The sequence below is a fragment of the Accipiter gentilis genome, chromosome 19 (genome assembly GCF_929443795.1).
Source record: "Accipiter gentilis chromosome 19, bAccGen1.1, whole genome shotgun sequence".
Taxonomy (NCBI): Eukaryota; Metazoa; Chordata; class Aves; order Accipitriformes; family Accipitridae; genus Astur; species Astur gentilis.
The window spans coordinates 13,726,145-13,748,944 of NC_064898.1; the positions used below are offsets into that span (position 1 = coordinate 13,726,145).

At 36.3% G+C, this 22,800-nt stretch overlaps 1 protein-coding gene across 1 annotated transcript in view; it reads right to left on the reverse strand.

The window, feature by feature from the left end:
- Positions 1-22,800, reverse strand: part of CEP126 (centrosomal protein 126) — a 41,223-nt gene that overhangs the window by 15,748 nt on the left and 2,675 nt on the right. Inside the window, exons 3-5 of the mRNA XM_049823248.1 lie at positions 14,191-14,336; positions 12,810-12,915; positions 6,516-6,714 (exon numbers count right to left, since the gene is read on the reverse strand). Coding sequence (XP_049679205.1) covers positions 6,516-6,714; positions 12,810-12,915; positions 14,191-14,336 — 451 coding nt within the window. The remainder of the gene's footprint in view (positions 1-6,515; positions 6,715-12,809; positions 12,916-14,190; positions 14,337-22,800) is intronic.

The following is a 22,800-nucleotide window of genomic DNA, read 5'->3' on the forward strand; positions in this document are numbered from 1 at the left end:
CTTATCCATTTTCACTTCTGTGGAATTTGAGGGTTGTAGGAGAAATTAGGTTTTATAAAATATTTTGTAGGTGAAGCTATTTCTCGACAATACTTTAGAGACAGAAATGAAAGGGAAACAATTCTCAGAGATTTTTTTCCTTTTTAAAGCAAAGAAATAATCCTCTCTCTCACTGATGGTTAAGGTCTTAATGATGAAACTCAAAGCCCTAAAATTATCCTTTTCAGAAAAGCTTTCCAACAAAGTCTGATTTATGGGGAACGAAAAGAAGAATAACTGATAGAGGAAAGTATTTATTTGTCTTCTAGAAAACTCAGAATCTGTCTTCCTGGTTTATTCTTATTCACAAATACGCAACTAAGGTAAAGCATTAGGGCTGACATATTTGAATGAACTGGAGCTATAGCATCAAAAAAAATTATTAATACTATTTGACCAGTACACACCTCCTAAAAGACCAAGAACCATACAGTGTGTGAATATAATTTTAAAAATAATTCCTAGTTCAGCTGAGGGACTATCCTCCCAGATCTCTCTGACTTGCTAAAAAAATTAGTATACATCTTTGCAGTCTATAAAAAGCATTACTTTTTCTTTCAGCAATGAATATATATCGCAAAGATGGAACAGTTTTTAACATGTTTCCACTCTATCTTGTGCACTGCACAGCAGCAACCAAGGTAGAAGGTGGATTTATATTAGGAAATCCTAAAGGTCAGATAGAGAAATACTTTTAGAATCATCGAATATCCTGAGTTGGAAGGGACCCAACAAGGATCATCAAGTCCAAAGCCTGACTCTACACAGGGCAACCTGAAAGTTAAACCATATATCTAAGAGTGTTTTCTAGTATTATATATTTATACCTCTCTAGAAATAAGTTTCTGTAATGAGACAGTTTCATGTAATTGCCAACTTTCACTGCATGCTTCATTAATATAATTACTTATCTTGAAAAAAAATATTTAGCAACTGTTACATTACCTGTTTTATAAATGCGATTTTTTCAATCAGATATTTTTCAAGACACACACTCCTCTTAAGGACTTTACCGATATGATTTTTAAGAGCATGTACAAGATTTCAGCATCTACCTCCCTCTAAACAGCCTACTGAATTTAAACACTGATTTTTTTTTTTTTTTCTTGCCACTGTCTGAAACAGCATAATTCTTAAAGTTGTTTGTTACAAGATCGTTCAGTCTCCAGGGTCCCGGTTATTCTCTGCTTATTCCTGTCCTCTGAATTCTGGGTGTTTGGTTTAATGCTTTATTTCCCAGTTGGTGAGCCATACTTCCTTATGGAGATATGCCAGTATTGGGCATAAACTGCACAGCAAAGCTCAAACTACTAAATATCACAGAATTGCTGCTGCAGGTTTATAATAATTAACATTTAAAAAAAAGTTGAAAGAACTGATTAGGTTTCTGTGTACCCACGCCATCATGAGCCTACTAGGACAGAAGCAGAATACTGGAAGAAAAAAGTAGTTAAATTCTGTTTTGCTTTCCACTTCACAAAAGGTTTATCTCTTTAAAAAAAGCCCCAACACAGCTCTGCCACCTTCAAAGGGGTAGAATTACTCTGGACAGTAATACTTTAATCTTGATGAGAAAGCAATAGATTTCCCAACGTCCCCTTGAGACATTAATATATACTATCTCTGATAATACCAAGTTATCATAATATAATATAGCATCCTGGCAGACCAGTATGCACAAAGTTTTTATCTTCCACTCCCTTCCTGCAAGCAAACATATTATTATTACCATAACCGCAGTAAACTAAAGATCAGATACTGCTATTTTTTTCCTCTGTTCCTCCCTTTAGCTACATTTATGAACATTTTACTCTGTTACAGTAGAACAAATCACTTCAAAAATAGCTGTGAAGTATGGTGGAAATAATTTACTGCAAAGCTATATATAAATATTTCATAGATACATATATATATTTGGATATATGTATATGAATGTAAAACCAAAAATGGAGTCATGCTAATATGTATGGCGGTTCTTATTAAAAAAGTATATGCTTGTAAATGAGGAGCAGGTATGTATTAGAAGACAATTCTCAATTTCTCTGGTTCTGTGGTTTGTGAGCTATGCTGTATGTATAAAACCCCTAACTTATCCACAACCAAAGTCTTATTCATATATTAATCTACCTGTGAAACAAACTCTTTTGTCCTGAAAATGCTTGAAAATGCTGTTTCAGCTTCAATCCTACATTATCGCCTGTTCAAGCAGGGCTTTGAATTGAGGCAAGACACTCTTCAAATGACTGAACATCCAGATTGTTAGAGATGAAGATCGTAATGTCATTTTATACAACACAGGCGTGGAATAAACCACTATTTTATGTAAAAAAAATACTCTCGAGGAATACACAATCAAAACAAGTTTGACTATTTGGGTAAAATAATTTAGGCTGGAGATACATTACAATTTACCTTTATAGCAAATGTGAATTTTGGATTAGTGAAATAACATGGAAGATAGTGGTATGTTGCAATATTGGCTGCAGGCCAATAAAACCTGAACACCTCTGATCTTGCCAAAAGGAAAATGAGTAGGGAAATCACTCAAGTTTGTCATATAATTTAAGTGATCAACATAAAATTTGTTAACATTCACAGTTACATGTAAAAAATGGCCAATGTTTCTAGATTTAAGGGGACCATAGAAACCTATTCCAAATTTTGAATGGTCTCTTCAAAATCAAGTCTGACTTCAGTTCCAGTGCCATTTTATCCTAACCTTCCCCTTAAGAGTCTGTTTTCCCACTAACTAGCCCTGAGCATTCTACAAGTTCTTGACACTTGGGAGAGACTCTGTACACAGGCACTCCTTTTTTCCATGCTGTTCTTGTCTATGCCTCTGAAGAGTTAGACTGATACAATACACCTTGCAGAAGGAACCCTTGTTTAACTCATTCCACTCATACTACAAATGCACTTGAAAATGAATTCAGTTTTTCCATCAGTTACCTGAAACATCTCCATTTCATAGACACAGTCCAACCTTAAAAGCATAGTAACGCAAACAGCTAACATTCATACAGCTCAACTCATTCATTTAAGTAAGGCCATGTCCATGCCAGTGTGTTTGCAACATCTGTTGCTTTCATTCAGTGGAACATCACTTGGAAAACATTCTTCCATTATTTCTCAGAGTTTTATTTAATTCTATATGTAACATACAAGAACACACAGTATAACAGGATACAAAATTTTATTGTATTAGAGATAATATAGGAATAACCCTCTGACCTCATGGTTTCAGTTCCAATTTCTGAGAAATTATACCTGTATTCCAGTCCCTATTTCAATAAATATTGAAGTATTTTATTTCAAGGGGAACAGTATCCATAGAAAGACTGATACTGAGTACTTCAATGGCTGCACAATATGCTTGGGAAAAAGGAGAGCCAAGGTAAAAATCCTGCTTCAAATCAATCAGAAAGGGGTTTAAATTTGAATTTCACAGATACTACTTGAATAACCTAATTATGGTCATATAAAGAAGGGAAGAGGAAAATACAATCTCCATGTTGTAATCTATACCTGTTTTGTCTGTGAATTAGCTCTTACTTCCAATTATCTTGTTTAAAAAGTGAAACAATAGAGGTAAAATATTATGTCAATCAAACAGTTTAATTCAAGGATAATGTATTTTTTCTGGAAGAGCATAAAAATATTGTACTGATCTAAACAATTTTTTATGGCCACTAAATTAAAGACTTGATGAAAAAAAAAAGATATCTGAATAACACTATTCCTTGTCACAGTTGAGCCATTTTAATGGAAATTTTCTAAATTATTCAGTTCAAGGTAGGTGCCAGAAATGGAAAATTTCAATAAAACCAGTTAACATTTGCAAAAATTGTAAGCACTTGGGAGTAACATCTTTTGGTGAAAAGTTACATGCTGCCTTAGCTAAAGATCATGCTACCAGGTCCACCTTAAAGATTTTATTTATGCCTGCAACAAAACCAGGAAGGGACTGTGCAACAAAACCTTTGATTGCAAATGAAGTTAACAATATTAATTTCTTAAAAAAAGAACATACTTATGGACATATAACAAATAATAATTTGATGTGCTGGCTCAGACATAACTGTTGCACAAAATAAAATTTACTGCTCTCAATATTTTAAGCCAAATAATTTGCTTAATTGGTAGAAAGAATGGTAGAAGGGTCACTAAAAACCTTGGCTTAGTGCTGAAACTACACAAATTTTTAGGGATGGAAAGCAGGGAACACACCAAATCTACTGGTATGGGTCTACATAGAACTTTATTGCCCTGTAGGAAAGAAAAGAATTTTAGGAATCTTTATAATCCTGCTGGGCCTGTAAAAACAGAAACAAAGAGAGGTCAAAGGATCTCAATGGTTGGTTAGGCTGCAAAGCATGTGCACAGTGAAATACTTTGACATTAGTTTCAGAAAGGGAAGCACTGTTGAAATTACTTTGGACGACAGAGAGTAACAAGACTACTGAAGCCTATTCATGTCAGTAAGAGTATTATAAATAATTATAAATTACAAATTTTATTAGTAAAAGTATTATAAATACTATTTCACATCACAGGAAGTCACAATGCACATGCACACCAGCACAATCCAAGTATTAAACTTCCAAAACTCAGGCCTTAGAACAATCGTGATAGCTTTCTTGACTATTTTTCTAATCAGTCCAAAGCATGCAATTTCAAGAAAGAAAGTCCGAATGTTTGAAGTATAAATATTTACAATTTGAAACTATTTATCAGAGGGAAGAAGCTGAGCAACCCCTAGTGGTAGCAGAAAAATACATTCTGGGGAAAAAAGGAAAAATTTTTGAGGAACAAAGCATTTTCAAAAAGACATTAATTTGTAAACACAAATTCCTATATTATATGCAGTGTCCAAAGCTGATGATAACATTTAGAAAAAACTATAAGTAAAAAATTAAGCATGATTCACAGCAGTTTTTCCCTAGAATTCAATTAGAATTTGATAATTGTGTTTGATAAAATACACTACAATATAGTTGTCTTAGAATATATTTAGAATAACTTTTTAATACATTTTTCTCAAAGAGATTGCATTTTTTTTTCCTAATTCTAAGATGTCCTAATGGAGCTTCTGCCAAATTCAGCATCATCATGTAGGGAGGGATTTGCATATACTATACCAATGAAATGAACTACATGGTATTAAAAAAAAAAAAAAAAAAAAAAAGCTTAGACCTTTTTTTATTTTGTTTGAAAGTGGTTATCTAGAATTCAGTTTTATCAGCTCTCTTCTATAAATTGCCATTTGCTCTTCCTTCTTTTATGCTTGGAAATAAGAATGAACACTAATCAACAACCTTGCAGTACAAACTGTACTTTCTGTCTTCTCAACCTTTTTGAAATTTACTCCTGTTGAGTGAAATTTTCTGTGTCAGCCATCAGCTGCTCAAGATTCTCATGAATAACCATCAGAACAAAGTAGGTACAAAGACAGAGGTCAATGTGCCTGAAAAAAGTGATATCAAAGAACTTGAAATATATCTGAACTGTATACAGTCTTTCAAAAGTTATCCATTCACATGTATTAAAAGGAAAAGCCATTGCTCTATTGCCACCAATGATCCCATGCCTCTAGTCATCACCAATATAAAGGGACAATGTTTCATAGTCAAGGTCATTTCAGACACCACAAGTCCAGATACCAGTAGATAATATTATAGAAATAAAAGAATGAGTCCAAAATTATGTCCACTTGTTTCTAAAAGACGTAACATGAAGACAATATTTCTAAAATCAAAGACAACACTGACAGACCTAAAATCACATTTAAAAGTGCAGTCATAATAAATCACTTTGGAGCTCAGTTCTTGATTTTCACTGTGTTTCTAAGGTGACTTTTGAAACTGATTTTGGGTCAAAAATCAGTTTAGGCAGAAAGTTAATGGGCTTGTTACTGGAACATCTGCATCTATTCCAAAGATGACAAAAAAGGATCTCGAGAAACTCGAAGGCAATCCCTAAGAAATCACCACACATTGGAAAAAAAAACCCCAAGAAACAAAAAAACCCCAAATTTTACCTACCTACCTTACTGCTATAGCATTTTGTGCTGAGCTGTAGCAATCAGCAAAGCAGAAACTTAAGCGTAAATTGCAAGCTGCCAATTTAAGTCTGCACCTAGTACAAGATTCCTGTGATAGACTAAAGGCTAGCTACTTCAGAGCCAAGAAGTCTGGCATACATATCTTACATTCACAGAAAGAAAGACAACAAGAGATATCTTGAAAGAATTTCTGAAAATATTCTTACAAACATTTTTAAAGATCTCTGATTTCTTACTGAAAGATATGTATAATTTTACTTTAAATAATCTATTGGTAAGGCATAGTACAATGTGCCCTCAGGTGTTGTCTATTTGGTAAAGAGTGCTTAACAGACCTTTCATTTTTATCACATTCAAGAAACTTTCTATTACAATTAAGGACCATCACATAATGAATCACATGGAAATACCATACCTCCAAGTTGCTGAGATGCTGTTTTTCAAGGAGTTGTTGCATTTCTTTCACATTTTTCTGGAAGAGAAGTTGGTTACTATCCATGTTCATTCTACTGCTCTCTTGTATTGTTTTATCCCAGCCAACCATTGCTGAAATCTGCTTCTGATGGAAAGAACCATTTCTAGGTGCTGATGAGGATGAAGTGTCATCTGTTGTTCTTGATGCAAGCAAATAACTTATTACTTTGGCTTATTTCTATGCATCAACTGTACACTTTTAAACATGTTCCTTTCCAAAAGTATATACATCATCAGTAAATGCCTGGCAAGTGAAGGACAGCTGTACTATATGTAACTACAGGTGGTGCTGTTAGTACTACCTAAAACTGTCCAACACTTTCCATTTTAAACCTTCTCTTCTGTTATTTATAAATAGTCAGACTTTTCTGATTGGGTTGTTGGGTGACTGCCTCAGGCTGAATTAATCTGGAAAATGTCAGCCAACAGTTTGGTCATTTACAGAAATGGAAAATGGAAGGTTTTGGTTTAAAAAAAACCAACCACCATCAAGCAAAATGGCCTTTGTTTTTCCATTAGGTTGGCTTATATAGAGGACAACTATATACCGATGCTCTCAGATATTCCCTTACTTCAAATAGCAAGAAGGCTTTGTAGTATCTAGAGAGCCCAACTCTACTGATGACGTGTAATGTCAGCAATGTGGTACATTAAAGAATTTTTATTTGCTATCTGAAAAAAAATATCTTTGGAGTCACTAGTGTAGCTGGGTATAGTGGTCAGGGTGAGCCCAAATTAAGATAGAGGAAACCACAGGTTTCTACAGGATGAGAATTAGCAAGAACCGTGGGGCTGGTTGCCATCCAGGAATCAAAGAAGCCAAGCAGCATGTGAAGACAAATGACAAGTAAAATGTGCAATCAGAGACTAGGAAGGCAGGGAGTGTGTAACAAGATATGTTGAAGAATAAAAAGCAGATAGAACTGGAACAAGGCTGTGTAAGATCACTAGGAATAGGAACCAAGCTTTGGAAAACAAGAAGCAAGAACTAGGTAGATATGAAGGATGACAAAAACAAGAAACAAGTAGCTTTAAAAAATAAGAAAGGTAGGCCTTAAAAAAAAAAAGCAAAAATAACCCACACAGCAAAACCAACCAGCTCATAAGTAGATCAAGCTTTAGTCTTCTGGAAGTATAACTACTACCAGGTTGCCAGTAATGCTTGACTGCCTAGGTGGAACAGTTTAGCGAAGAACACTGCTCCTGTCTTTTGGCTCCAACCTGGTTTAAGGGCACTAAATGCCCTTAGTCGGGCATATCCAAAGTGGCACTTATAGAAATCTCTCACCAGACCCATGCTTTGAGTTCTCACGTCTCTTCAGTAGAGCCATAACCCTTACAAATCATTGGAAAGCCAAGCCTGTTTTGCTGTTTTAGGGTCAAGTATTTGTTGTACTCCACAATGATTACAGATGGTGGTAGAAGGAGAATAGATCTTGGAAACAGATTATCAGTATAAACTTTGTCCTGGTTTCAGCTGGGATAGGAGCTAACTGTCTTCCTAGTAGCTGGTACAGTGCTATGTTTTGAGTTCAGCATGCAAACAATGTTGATAACGCTGATGTTTTCAGTTGTTGCTCAGTATTGTTTAGACTATAGTCAAAGATTTTTCAGCTTCTCATGCCCAGCCAGGGCACAAGAAGTTGGCACAGGACACAGCCAGGGCACCTGACCCAAACTGGCCAACGGTGTATTCCATACCATGGGACGTCCCATCTAGTTTAGGAACTGGGAAGTGGAGGGGGGCAGGGAATCGCTGCTCGGGGACTGGCGGGGTGTCGGTCGGCGGGTGGTGAGCTATTGCCCTGTGCATCATTTGTACATTCCAATTCTTTTATTACTACTGTTGTCATTTTATTAGTGTTATCATTATCATTATTAGTTTCCTCTCTTCTGTTCTATTAAACTGTTCTTATCTCAACCCAGGAGTTTTACTTTTTTTCCCGATTTCCTCCCCCATCCCACTGGATGGGGGAAGTGAGTGAGCGGCTGCGTGGTACTTAGTTGCTGGCTGGGGTTAAACCACGACAACTTTCAGTGAAGGTATTTGTAAAATGAGTATACCTTTACCAAAAAGGGGAGGTCCAGCTTTTATTTTACCAGGTTGATCAGGCCCAATATTTGAAATGATACTTTGTCTCAACAATCACTGGATTGAGTAACAAACCAAATCTTTTGTCAGTTTAATATGCAGATGCTTTCCAACATTCCCAGGATGCATTTCTCATATATGGTTCCTTAGCAGCATCAACATGATCCCTTAAATGTTGGTAAATTAGGTGAAGGGTTTTAGCTAAATTTGTGGCAAAAGTGAACTTTTAGTCTATATGCAACTAAATGTGAAATTCATATATTCCCACATATTTCCCTCTTTTTTTTTTTTAATTGAAATCTGGCCTGATAAGATGATCTACCACGCACATTTTACCCATCCTCATTTTCAGTGAATGTGATGGTGAAGATGATGGTTCCTTTTATATATGGGCAATATGCAGTGTAGGAACTTATAAGATGATATGACTACTTCATGTGACGCAAAGCTATCTTCATTAAGAGCTGGCAACCCTATTGAGCAAATTTGAACAGTGCAGTCACACAATACGTACATAGACTCCTCCTCCTCTACTGCCTATCCAGCAGAGATGCATTACTAGGAAACATGTATTGTTCCTTGCTGGAGATAGCTAATATATGTACAGAAACTCAATAACCCCTTTCCTTCATTCTTCTCCATTTCTTCAGCTTAAGTTTCCACAGTTCCTTCTTCTCAGTCTTCAGCTGTTTCATCCTCTTTCTGTATCTAAAATTATACTTTGTGTTAAAATCAATCTCTTCTTTTTAGTACATCTGTGTCAAATGGTTAAATAGTCTAATGAGACCTTTTCTGTATTTATTACAACACTTACAATTTTAGGACAATGGAAAATGGAAACTTTCATCTCATCAAGATGATTGTTATTTTTCAGAATATTTTATACAATACTCCAAAAAGGTTGGCTTAATTGCACTGACCTAAGCAGAGATATATATTTGCAGAGTCTAAAAAGGAATTTATTATTTCTGATGAGATGGCTGATAGCAAAAAGGGAGAACAACTTCTCATTCATTTATAGAACTCATAAAACTGCATTCTGTATTCTTTTGAATATCCTTCCTATCCAAAAACTTTCTGTACTTACCCACTTTTAAAGACTTTGTTACTGTGGACCAGACTGATATACACCTGGACCCCCAAAATCTGTTGGTTTTTTTTTTGGGGGGGGGGGGGGGGGGGGGGGGGAGGAGCAGTTTCTTGATATCTAGACGGATGTTGAGACCTTTTATATTTTCAAAGGCTTCTACATTCCAACCTTTTTCAGATAACATTCTTGTTTTGTCATAATTAAGCTTCTATCCCAAGACTGAACCTAATCAAATACAACTGTTTTTAAACACAAACAGGGAAATATATCTTGTACAAAGAGCAGCACACCATTTACACACTTAATGTGGACACATCCCGATGCCTGTTGGCTAATGAGTTGACCAAAATCTTTGCTTCAGCATTTCATAACTAAACCTTATTAGAAGCAGAGTAGCCCTACTGCAAGCACAGAATAAAATCTCTTACTCATTAGGTGTTTCAGGATTTTTTTGCCTTTCTCCAAAGGGAGGTAATATGTTTCCATTTCTTAATTTAATTTTTTACAACTTTTTAAACATAGACATTAAGAATTCTAGAACCTTATAAAATTCACCTATATCCAGTTGGGTCTGCAGCCATATTTATCTTGAATACTTAATGCAGTATTCATTTCTTCCTTTAAAATGGAACTGTCAATGAATTCTATACGTTCTATTTCTGAGAGAGTGTAAATTCTAAAGATAATAGACGATTTTTAGTTTGAGCGTTTATAGAAGTGTAAGAAGAGATAGAAATACAAAAAGGGATCTACTACCTCACCTGAGTTAGTTATTAGCTGTCCCAAATTTCTGAATAAAGGGATTATAAGACATTTTTAAAGATTTACAGCTCAGAACTGGTGAGTTTTGAAGAACCTTCACCTTTGAGAACCTTCTCAAAATGCTTTTCTGTATCAAAGCTTACTTTGCTGTACTGATTTGCAAGAAATTTATTTGCACTCTAAGACAATTTTGCACAATTTTTGGAATCAAGTCTAAAACCACAGAAAGGCCACTTTTGTGACCCACTCAAACTACAGCTCCCAGACCAAAACTAAAAGAACAACCCTGCATTAACATCTTCTGCAGCAGAGCAGAAGAATCTATGCAGCCTAGCGTGTATTCAGTTTGAATCTCAGTGCTTAGTAAGGTATTGTGTGAGATGCAGACAAAAAATGGATAGAGTATTTTCTCTCACAAGGAAGAAAGACAAATTGTTAGCATCAGAATAAGCAAAGCTTTATTTTGTATTAATTTGTATACCTTGCCCCTATACAGAAGCCTGTTCTGCAATAACTTAACTCTTTTTGCCTTAGTACCATCCCTCCAATATTCTCTACATCCTCCTTCACCCACCCCATATGGCTCCTACCCAAGCTTCCTAATTACCAGCTGGGGAAAAGGCAGCACATTCTGTGGCAGATTCCAGGATATTCATGTGCTGTCTTACCTGTATTAACTGGCTTGTGACCTGTCAATAGGTCAATGTGGACTCAACTTTTAAACCTTTCTCATGCTGGGGTCACTTGTTTGAATAATTTCTTCCTTCCAAATTGCCAATTTCAAACTTGTAGAAATATAATTATCTTTGAGATTCTTAGTTCTCCCTTAAATTTTGTTACTAGGGGAACACAAACTGTAAAAGAATATGAATGTATAAATTTAATTTCCTTAGGAAATCAGGTTATGAAAACAAAAATCAGGAAAAGAACATACTATCAATATTACAGGATACTGAATTTTTAAACTCATACAAATATAATATGGAGTGACAGCAATGTTACACTGTAAGAAATGGTAAATGGTTTGAAGATGTCCTGAGAGAAAAATGTGAGCCCTTGAGGCACAAGGAGCAGTTTGAAGAAAGATGAAAAATAAAGGAACAAATTATAAAGGCAGGGGGAAAAGGCACTGAGCGCTGTCCTTAAGTGAGCCTCTGAGTGAAATGAGGAAAATGATCAGGAACCCTGAGGCAGAGTTCAGAAACATCTACATTTTTTCACCATAATTTCAACTTTTATTGAGCAGGTAGATTTTTTGTTTGTTTCTATTTATGGCTGCAATCCTCCTTCATTATGTTAACCCAGTGTAGTAGCTACAGAACTATATGCATGTTGACTGGCAGAGAGCATGAGTATGTAGTTCTCAGAGGTATAAAATATTTTGTCAATCACCCGGCTTATTTCCTGCAAACATGTATTAATCAGCAGTAGATGTGTAATCAAACTGAATATTGACATCACAATGAAGAACACATCGAAGCTCAAAAGTAGGGAGACCCCTTTTAGAATTTATCTCTATTCTGAACATGTGTACAATTTACAGCATGCAGAAAATAATCATAATAATAGTAATAACAAAAGCCACAACAATAACAACAACAACAACAAACCTCTTGAACTGAAACATCAAAGAAATGAGAGATTAGGGAGGAGATAATCAGGAAGGAGTATCAAATACAGCAGATAGATAAATTGTGCTTGAAGAAATATTCTGTGATAAGTCATGGTATCTTAGAAAAAGTGCTTGGGTAGGGTGAAAAGTATGGAATTCAAATTGTATGTGATATAAAATGAAATTGCAGGCAAAATTGTTATCAGGATGCTTAAGATACATATAGAGGATGATAAATTTAAAGGAATGACAGCTGGAAAGAAGATAAGATCATGGGATGAGCGTAGAAACTAAACTATCCTTGAATGTCAAAAGGAAAAAATCTGGATGAGAATAAGAAATCATCTAGACAAAATACTTTGTAATTCATGGAACATCAGATGATTTGATAACTATGGCAATCTGAGTCAAGCTATAAGTGAATAGGAACCAGGTTAACCCTGACTATTCCCAGAATTCCGCTGAAGGGAAAAGGTTTGTGTCATCTCCTCTGCTGTTTTACCGACTGGACACAAACAGCTCAAGGATGTTTCATGTTTCATTGGAACAGTTCACAGAAATGTTTTCTTTGCTACAAGAGAAATGGTCTACAACTTCTTGAAGAGTAATTGTCTGCTGTTTATTGAATACACTAAGCAATCTACTTCCTTTGATCATCAGAGTAAACAGAAATGCTTACCTGAAGTTAGTTCTGTTTCTGCTGGGGAAGCACAGTCCCGGTGTTAAAACTGATCCTTTAATTTGTTCAAGAGCTTCTTCTAACTGAAAAGCTGCTTTTGTCTGGACTAGAGGGATTAGAGTAAAAAACACAATGGAAAAAAGTATTTTAAAAATTGGAATATTTTACCACACATGGTTTGGTTAAGTTTCTGAATTTGGAAGCTTAAATCTAGACTGTTATAATAAACTGGGTGGTTTAGCATCATTAGACATGCTGGGACATCTCTAGTTCCTCTGAAAAAAAACCCTGGTCTATTTAAGTGTTTACAGTAACATATGTATTCAACAGTTTTGCTATCTGGTTTTAGACTGCACTGTTGGATAAGTAGGAGGTTAAAAAATCTAGCACTAACTTTGTTTTTACATTATGATTATTCTGCTCATGCACTAAGCCAAAGTTATGGCTTGCAGATATTTTACAGAGGCCAAATTGTAACTTAATAATCAAATCAGTGGAGAAAGAAAGAGTCCAGACAGGCACAAGGTGTTGCCTCTTTCAAGTAAGTAAAAATAGAGTAGAAAGTGGCAGCAGCAGAATTGCTATAAAGAAAAACTAAGAAAAAAAATAGTGATTCATTATATTGCTACACAGTCTGGGCTGTCAGTAGAGCTATGAAGAAGCCCTAAACCAGTACTGTTCTATTTTGTTATTTTAATCTGACATTTGATCTTGAAGTTAGAGACATTACCTCACAGTTGGCACAATTGCAGTTGGGAGAGTAAATCTGTTAAAGAATACCTAAGTAATATACCATATCTTAAGAGTTTCAACACTGGAAAGTTAACTGGAAATCAGACTTGGCTGATGCTATTAAAAACTCCTGCCAATCTGCACTGATTCCAAGAAAGCAGGAACTGAGTTGAAGTGATCATTACTTCCCAGCAGCAAGAGAACAGCTTAAAAAGCTGACTAATTCAGCAAAAGTTATGTAATACATTAATATATGCTAGGACTGCTTTTACTTAATGATAAACAAAATGCACATTCTTCAATATTTCATATTTGGGGTTCAAATAGCAGATTGTTATACTATCCTAGTAACATTCAGTGGTTTTGTAACACCCAACAGCCAGCTGTGAAAGCACAGTATTGTAAGCAACAAGCACACTACAGTGGAAAAAGTGGGGAAATCCCATACAATTTTTAGAAAAAGAATGTTGCTTTTTCTAATTCCCTCTACTCAATTTTGTCATATCAGACCTGAGCTTCTTGTCAGTTTAGTTTTGCTTATATGAAATCAATTAATTTGAGTAGTCAATTGTTCTGTTTGCCTCAATTATATTCTATTAATAGAAAAACACTTGTATTGTGAATACTAGTTAAATTTTAATTTCCAAACCTATTTGCTTGTGCTGAGAAAAAGCCAGATGAGCACGCTGGAACTTATCAGTTGCTTCCTGAAGTTTGATTTTCCTCTGCTGCAGAACTTGTTCTCTAAATCTTCGTTCTTTTTCTTCTTCTTGCTTCTGTCTTTCTTCAAAGGCTCTGTATTTAAGAAGCAAAAGTAGATGATCCCTTTGTTTTCTAATTACATTTACCAAAATATTAGTAACTCACTTGCTTATCAATCTGCAATTTTAGTACAAAAGCTTGCTTGTGCATAAATTAAATGCTATAAACTTCAGCACAGCTGGATTTTTATGGTTTGTCTGAATGTAAATGGGACACTGGGTGGTGAAGAAGAGACACACCATAACATTTTTATTTTTTAGCCTCAACCAGAGTTTTTATTCTTTCTTATATGTGAATTAACATGCAGACTCAACCAGTTCTTGTCACCAATGTGAGTTTCACCACGGTCTTTACATTACCATGTAAATGTATCACAGTGGGCAGATCAATAGGAAGGTGAACTGCAAATGCTCTGTGTGTGTGCCTTTCGTGAGCTGTCGGAGAAATAGTAACAGTTTTAAAGTTGTTATTCAGAAATAATGCAAAGGAACTACAGCTTTTACATATCAGTGTGTAAGAGTTAGTATCAACTTCTAGTTGTTGAGAAGCTTCCTGAAAGACAATCAGATTAGTAGCACAAAATGGGATAAAACAGTAATGTGAAACTATGATTGACAGAATCGGTTGTTAAATATGTTAAACATGTCCTTCTACTGGCTGGAAAGCAAAGGAGGCTCTAACCGAAAACAACCATCATCAGCTTTCCTTTGGTAGGCGCAAGCTTGATGAAGCTGTGTGGAATTTTTATTCCTGATGACAAAACCATCAACTTTTACTGGCAAACTTAAAATAGTTCTTTTAGTGAACTATACCCAGTAAATTTATTGGCACAGTGCCTATGTAGGCAAGTCATATTTAAATAATGGTTTTAAACTAAAAAAGGGTAGATTTAGAGTAGATATAAGGGAGAAATTTTCTACAAAGAGGGTGATGAAACACTGGAACAGGTTGCCTAGAGAGCTGGTAGATGCTCCATCCCTGGAAACATTCTATTCTAAATACAGTAATACTGTAAAAGTAATACTTTCCAAGTTAAACTTGCAAGGTTCACAACTGGGAGCTTCCCATCTTTAAAGTTCTCTGTGTGTTAGAAATGTGATTTGACAGGTCACTAGTATGCTAAGCAGGGTCCTATTCCTAGCCAGCATTAGTGGAAAGAAAGGTAGTAATGTTTAACCATTTGTTCTTTGTTTCTCTCATCACAATAAGATACATTCCCATAATTTTAATCACTTGCAGTTGCTTCATAGATCTTCTTGCTTAATGGAGCAAAGCTGCTACTTAACAAAGCTAGTCCTTAACTCAAGCTATTTTAGTTATTCTTCTGTTTGCTTTTCAAGAAAAAAGTTCAAACTGAAATATTCAACTTGACCCTCCCTAGTATCCCTTCAAAGTACTAACTGATCACCAGTGAAAACAAACAGAAAAATAATTTGAAATAGGTACTTTTTATTTTAGTAAGTCTAAAGGCTGTAATTGCACAATACTAAAAAAATAGGAAAATTGCCAGCTAATTCCCAAGTACACACTTTTGCAGGAATATCCACTTTAATCCACTTGGAAGCCAAAGCATAGCAGAGAGAGACATAAGGAACTTTCAGTATTTTGAAAATTCATATATGAATGGTTGTCAAAATATACTGAAACTAATAACTGAGATTTCCCAATTTTATGGACAAATTATTGCATTTCATTAATAGAAACTGAAGAAAAAATAGATACTTTTTTGATTTATTTTTAAGTGGAAATGCGCTGTAAACAGATTCCATGAAGCTATTCAAACCTTAAATCTCAAAGACTATGTACTTACATTCCTGCCATCATTACAAGTGCACCTTAAAACTCCTCCCCGTATCATAAGGGGAATTGGAAGTTGTATAACATCTGATCTTCCTTTCTTCAATACTACACCTCCAGAACTACCAATGTTAATCTCAAGAAAGACAGTGGTAGAGCAGAGGAAAAGCCAAAAGCAAGAAGAGAGACAAAATGTGCAAAAGGATCCACTGCTTTTGCTAATGTATGTAGCACTCTGGATTAATGTTCTCCAAGGTCAGAAATCAAAATGCCAGTAAACAACATAAGCAATTACTGCTTCTACTTTGGAAGTACATTCCCCCCAGAAAGCTTCAGATGTCCCAGCAACAGTATTCCTCACAACTGTCTTGGAGCACAAGAACTGCTGAGATGACATCCTGTAACATATACAGAGAGTAGCTTACATCTTATTTTAACAACCTGTTTATTGCAAATGACACTTAATAGTTGCACTTTCAAAAATCCAGGTGAATTTCTACAATTCAGGGTAACCCTTCTTCTAGAGATGAAGTTATAAAACTTTACAGCTTCAAATGAAGGATATGACAGAAGATCGACTTATGCAAAGAGAAACAATTAAATTAAAATATGATCCCAACAGTGCAAGTTTCATTTGCAAACTTCAGTTTGTCAGCAAGCAGGAATGGCTTCACTTGAGGCATGAGGTGAAGCCAGACAAGCAGTTATCCAAAAATACAAAAAATCTGCAGAGAACTCTATCCACATAAAATGTCTTATTGCAATTTGCTTAAAATTTCACAGGAACTTTAATTGTTCATACAATCCAGAAGTTAAAACTAAAAAAATAGAACTAGAGTTCATTGTAAACTTTCAGTATTCCTGTATTTCACTCACATTAAAATCTGATACGGAAATCTGCAATATTTTACATCTTTATCCTGACTAAAGAAATAGGAAATCACAACAGAGGAAACAGACTTGCTTATCCTAGTAAGTACTTTAAACACATTCTTCTTGATCCCCTTAATATTTCTAGAAGTTGCTCAAGAAGGCCTTTAGCTGAACTGTAGTTGTTAAATCCAGACATGTGGGAAATTCTACAACTTTGCACCTGGACTAATTCCAGCGTATAACTCCAAAAAGGAAAGAGTAAATTCTGACAGAGTTTTTATTTATTTATTTATTTAAAAAATAATTTTGGAGCATGACTTAGCTGCACTCTTCCACATTCCTAATAACTGGCACAAAAAAAAGAGTGTTGTTCCATATAGCTGGAAATGGGCAAGTCCAAATGCTGATGCAAGCGGTCTTTTTCACCACAGCTCATCATGATCAGTATTTGGTTTGGATTAAGACATGAGGAAGAAAAAGGATCTTATGTTAAATGTAAGGAAATGCATTAAAGATATTCAGTGAAGCCTGCATCATTAACTTCTTGACTTCACAGAATGTAAACTGTGACACCCAGCTGCATAATGTAAAATAAATAATTTTACAAATGCAAATTGACATCTTATAGAAAAACAGTTCAAGCAAATGTTTTTTCATCCACTCTCCTTAAGCCACCAGCTTAGGTTCATATCACAGATGTAACATTGGCAAAAGACTATGGCTTTAAGATGGAGAGTTAGCAGAAGAATTTCCTGACCGGTGTTTTTTTAACCCAGTTTTTCTGTCTACTATAAACAACCCAGCAGTGCAGCAATTTTTGAAACAGCTGCCAAATTGTTTATAGTGAATTTGGAATATGAAACTTAAAATATTTAGCAGTTTCACATACACAGACAGTATGTGGAAGGTGTTTTTATGTTAAAAACAGTATGACTAGATGGTGGAACTATTTCCTGGTTAATTTTATTAAATTATCTTCACAATGAAGTGATGGATGCTACATTCCCAGGTGGACTAAATACTTACTACTACCTTGGATGAAAATTAAAACAAGGAATATATACAGTGCATATGGAATGCTATGAAAGAAACCTTTTGATACTGAGTTGATATTATTCATCCATTGCCATATCATGTTTGCAAATCAGTGCACAATAATTTTAAAATTCAAGTAGAAGGGTATTCATATACTTAATGACTACAGCAAGATCAAGAAAATGCAAGAATGGGGTGTCACACTCAAAATCCCCTTCATGATCAAACAGGAAACACACCTGATATCCCTAAAAAGATCTGTGGACGTTGCCCATAGATAAATTTTTTTTATTTAAACGAGATACTTACCAGGACTGTAGGAACACATATTAACTCTATTCCCTCATCTTCTGTGATTATCGTATGCTGAATACAAAAGGACAGACCGAAATTGCTGTAAGGGCTTCAGAAGGACCAACCCTTACAATGCCATAAGGGCTTACAGAGGGCTGTCCTCCAGAATGCCCCAAAGGTTCACAGGAGGGCTGCCCACAGTATCCACCAGTTTTTACACCCCAAATCTTGTTTATAGGCAAAATGCAAGCACACCTTATATAAAGCCAAGAATTTTTCTGTTAGCATAATTCAACTCTTAAGAGTCTAATCATTATTAATCCAGATATAATTGTTACTGAAAAATACAGTTAGAATACTTCTATACAGAGAAAGCGTCAATAACAGTGATAAACCAGTTGAACTGTTATTTACACATTGAATTTCTACCCCTTTTCCTGATGCTCACACTTCCATTGCTCTTCTGCCATCCCAAGGCTGGTAGTTTCATTCTGGTAGTGCTGGGATGTTATAGTGAGCTGTCAGCATCTTTAGTCCCTTCACCAGGAAAAAGATGATGTTCATGTTAATGCTTTCTCCTTCCTCATCTCAGGATCCACTTGGAGTAATTTTTACATTTGCTAACATGCTTTTACACCTTTGCTCTTTCTTCACCAGTCTGCAGGTCCACAGTACCTCCAAATATTCCATACATGGTGCCTTTTACATATATTACATACTATTCTTTTGTTCTCTTTGTTAGCCCTAAAGCCAGTTTTGTTAGATCTAGGTCTGCATTTCTTTAACCAACTATCAGTAAGTTGTTTACAGCTGTGGGGTCTCCAGTGCCAAGCCTGTGCGGCATCTCTTATCATCCCCTCCCTGTACTCCTCTACACCGCATCCTACACCTCCAGGTCTCAAGGCCTCTGCTATCATACCAGGCCTGTATTTCCCTACACTGTATCATTATGTTAGTCATAAATATCTCATTCTCTACATAGAATAACTGCTTGTTACTGCTATCTATATAAAACTATGGTCATACCATAAAAAGATAAACAAAGGCAAAATAAATTAGCCACAGACACCTGGTCAATTAGAGAAACTGTTGTTGCAGCTAAACCAAGCAAAACAAAGCTGCAGGCAGGTCAAGAAAAGTTCAGAGAGAGCAAGCTTGGCAAGCATCTGTCCTGAGGCCTTGCAAATTCAGCACAATCCTATGGCCCGTTACCAGAAATAGCACACTGTATTTCAGGTCTACATGGTTACAGTGACCACTACTTTTCACAGATTCATTCTGATGTAGAAAGCAATACAAAATTCTTAACACTTTGCCCTCTCTGTTTACCAAGTGCTAACATTTTTCTCCTATTTCTGGCACTAAACTGCTATTCATTCTCTATCAACAACACTGATGAATAATTTAAAGGCTTTTGTTAAATAATCAATGATAATCAGCCAGTAGGTGGAGCACAAAGCTTGTGCATATGTTGAAAATAAAGTAGTTTTGAAAAACAGTAGCAATGGGAATAGATTGGAAACTGATAAATTGGGAAAGCATTTCCTTCCCCAATTACAACAGCTGGATTAGCTATTCAGATTTCAAGGCACTTCAAAACACTGAACCAAGACAGCTGACTGTAAGGTTCATTTAAAAATGCACATGGACAATTGCATTTCCAGAACGAACCAACTACCTGCAGACAGTAATATTACAGTAAAATGGGATGCCCATTTTGCATTGACCAATAACAGCAGGAAGGCTACTGTCCCCAGTAAATCGGCAGCTGGTATTTAGAAAGTAGTGTGGTATATAAACACAAAATATGATATCCTATTCATTTACATCAAGTACGTGCTTAGTCAGTAGCTCTTATTTCCAGAGTACTGTTATTTAAACAAAATATCTGTCAGCTACTGCCCCAGAGCATATTTAATTCTTAGCTGACCTTGAAATCGCAACTTCACATATCAGTGAGACAATAAAGGAATTACTTTCTTGATACTCAGGGAACTTGTGTAAAGATAACCAGTAGGCTGTTTTTTCACTGTGTTGAAGTACTGCTGTTAACACAAAACTAAGGAGCTTGGTCAGTACAAGAGATGCAAAGAAACTGATGGCATCAGATAGGAATATGGGTTCCTCTAACTATTCACTTTGAAAAAGATCTGTGAGTTAAGCTACTGAGATTTTGCTTTCCAAAGCTATACTTACTCTTTTCTGAGCAAGGGATGGTTTTGTCTTTTACTAATAAACCAATTAACTGAGCACATCTTGTCAGAAGTTGAATAGTTTTAATTCTGAAGCTGCTGCATTTTAGAGGTATTGACAATAGATCAATACAACACTGTCAGGGAAATTTAATTACAAGTACATTTGGAAAAGGTTGAAAAGAGAAGACAATCTGCAAGCTCTCTGCATATGCAGTTCTCATTAGCTTAAAAAGTTCTGGGCACTAGGGGCTATCATACTTGGGCTCAGCCTTGGTATAACCTTGTTTAAAGGTGGACAAGTGGTGGTTCTTCAAAAAACACCAAAAAAAACCCACAGGAAAGTTTTCCTCCACAATGCAACCCAAAGACAATGAACCTAAATGACACAAGATTGAGAAGAGAACAGAAGCTCTGCTATATCTTCCCTAGATCTATTTGCTAAAGGGAATTCACTGCTATTAGTTTTCAGCAGAGGCTTTATAAATTTGAGGTTGACATTAAATTTGGTCATGTTTGACCAACTTGATAAACTTCTGCAAAGAAATGACTGGCTTGGTAGATGAGAGGGGAGCAGTGGATATTGTCTCTGTGGACTTCACTAAGGCTATTGATACTGTCTCCCATAAGATCTTTGTAGACAAGCTGTTGATGTACAGGCTGGATTAGCAGACAGGGAGGTGGACTGAAAACTGCCTGAATGGCCAGGCCCAGAGGGTGGCAATTAGTGGCATAAAGTTTGGTTGGAGGCCAGTACCTAGTGGTGTACCTCAGGGGTCAATACTGGGCCCAGTCCTGTTTAACTTATTCATTAATCATAGAATCACAGAATCATTTAGGTTTTGGGCCCCTCACTACAAGAAAGACATTGAGGTGCTGGAATGTGTCCAGAGAAGGGCAACGAAGGTGGTGAAGGGTCTGGAGCACAAGTCTTATGAGGAGCGGCTGAGGGAACTGTGCCTGTTTAGTCTAGAGAAGAGGAGGCTGAGGGGAGACCTTATCGCTCTCTACAACTACCTGAAGGGGGGTTGTAGTGAGGTGGGTGCTGGTCTCTTCTGTCAGGTGGCTGGAGATAGGACAAGAGGAAATGGCCTCAAGTTGAGGCAAGGGAGATTTAGGTTAGATATTAGGAATTTTTTTTTTACTGAGAGGGTTGTCAAACATTGGAACAGGCTGCCCAGGGAAGTGGTTGAGTCACCATCCCTGGAGATATTTAAAAAGTGAGTGGACAGGGTACTTCAGGACATGGTTTAGTGGGCATGGTTAATGGTTGGACTCGATGATCTTGAAGGTCTTTTCCAACCTAAATGATTCTATGATTCTATGATGACCAGTTCTAGGCTCCTCAGTACCTTGGAGACATGGACATACTGAGAGAGTCCAACAAAGGGCCACGAATATGATGAAGGGACTAGAGAATCTCTCCTATGAGGAAAGGCTGAAAGAGCTGGGACTGTTCAGCCTGGGGAAGAGAAGGCTCGGAGAAGATCTTATTAATGTCTATAAATACCTGAAGGGAGGGTGCAAAAAGGATGGAGCCAGGCTCTTTTCAGCAGTGCCCAGTGCCAGGACCAGAGGCAACAGGCACAAACTGAAACACAGGAGGTTCCCTCTGAGCATCAGGAAATGCTTTTTTTTTACTCTAAGTATGGCCAAGCACTGGCACAGGTTGCTCAGCGAGGCTGTGAAGTCTCCACCCTTGGAGATGCTCAAAAGCTGGTCCTGGGCAACCAGGTCTAGGTGGCCCTGCTTGAGCAGGGCAGTTGGACCAGATGATCTCAAGAGGTCCCTTCCAACCTTAACCATTTTGTGTGAAGGTTAGAAGTAGAAAACAGACTGTCATACTTCACAGTGCACTCATGTCTACTCTCCATATGTTGAAAAAAAAATATGAAAGAAACAATTTCAGTTTTGAAATTATAAACCAGCAGTGCCAAGAATAACTTCTGATACATGCCTGTAAGCTCTGTCAGGGAGAATTTAAGCTGCTGCCAGGTGAGAACGTGAAGCTTAAGGAAGTCATGCTACCCTTGAGAAACCATCATCATAGCTAACACCTTTACATGTGTTACAAAGCTAATGGATCTTGGCTCATACATAGATTTGAGACATGACCTGATGGTTGATCAATCGCTTCCTACCTACATAACTGTCAGGAAAAAAAAATTAGTTTCAAGGAACTATTTATTTCCAAATTACTTTCCTCTTTATATGCAATGACCTTTAATTTTGAATTATATTTCACAGCTTATTAATACTGTATGCACTTACTGCCTTTCTGACATTAGACAACTAACTCCTTTTCA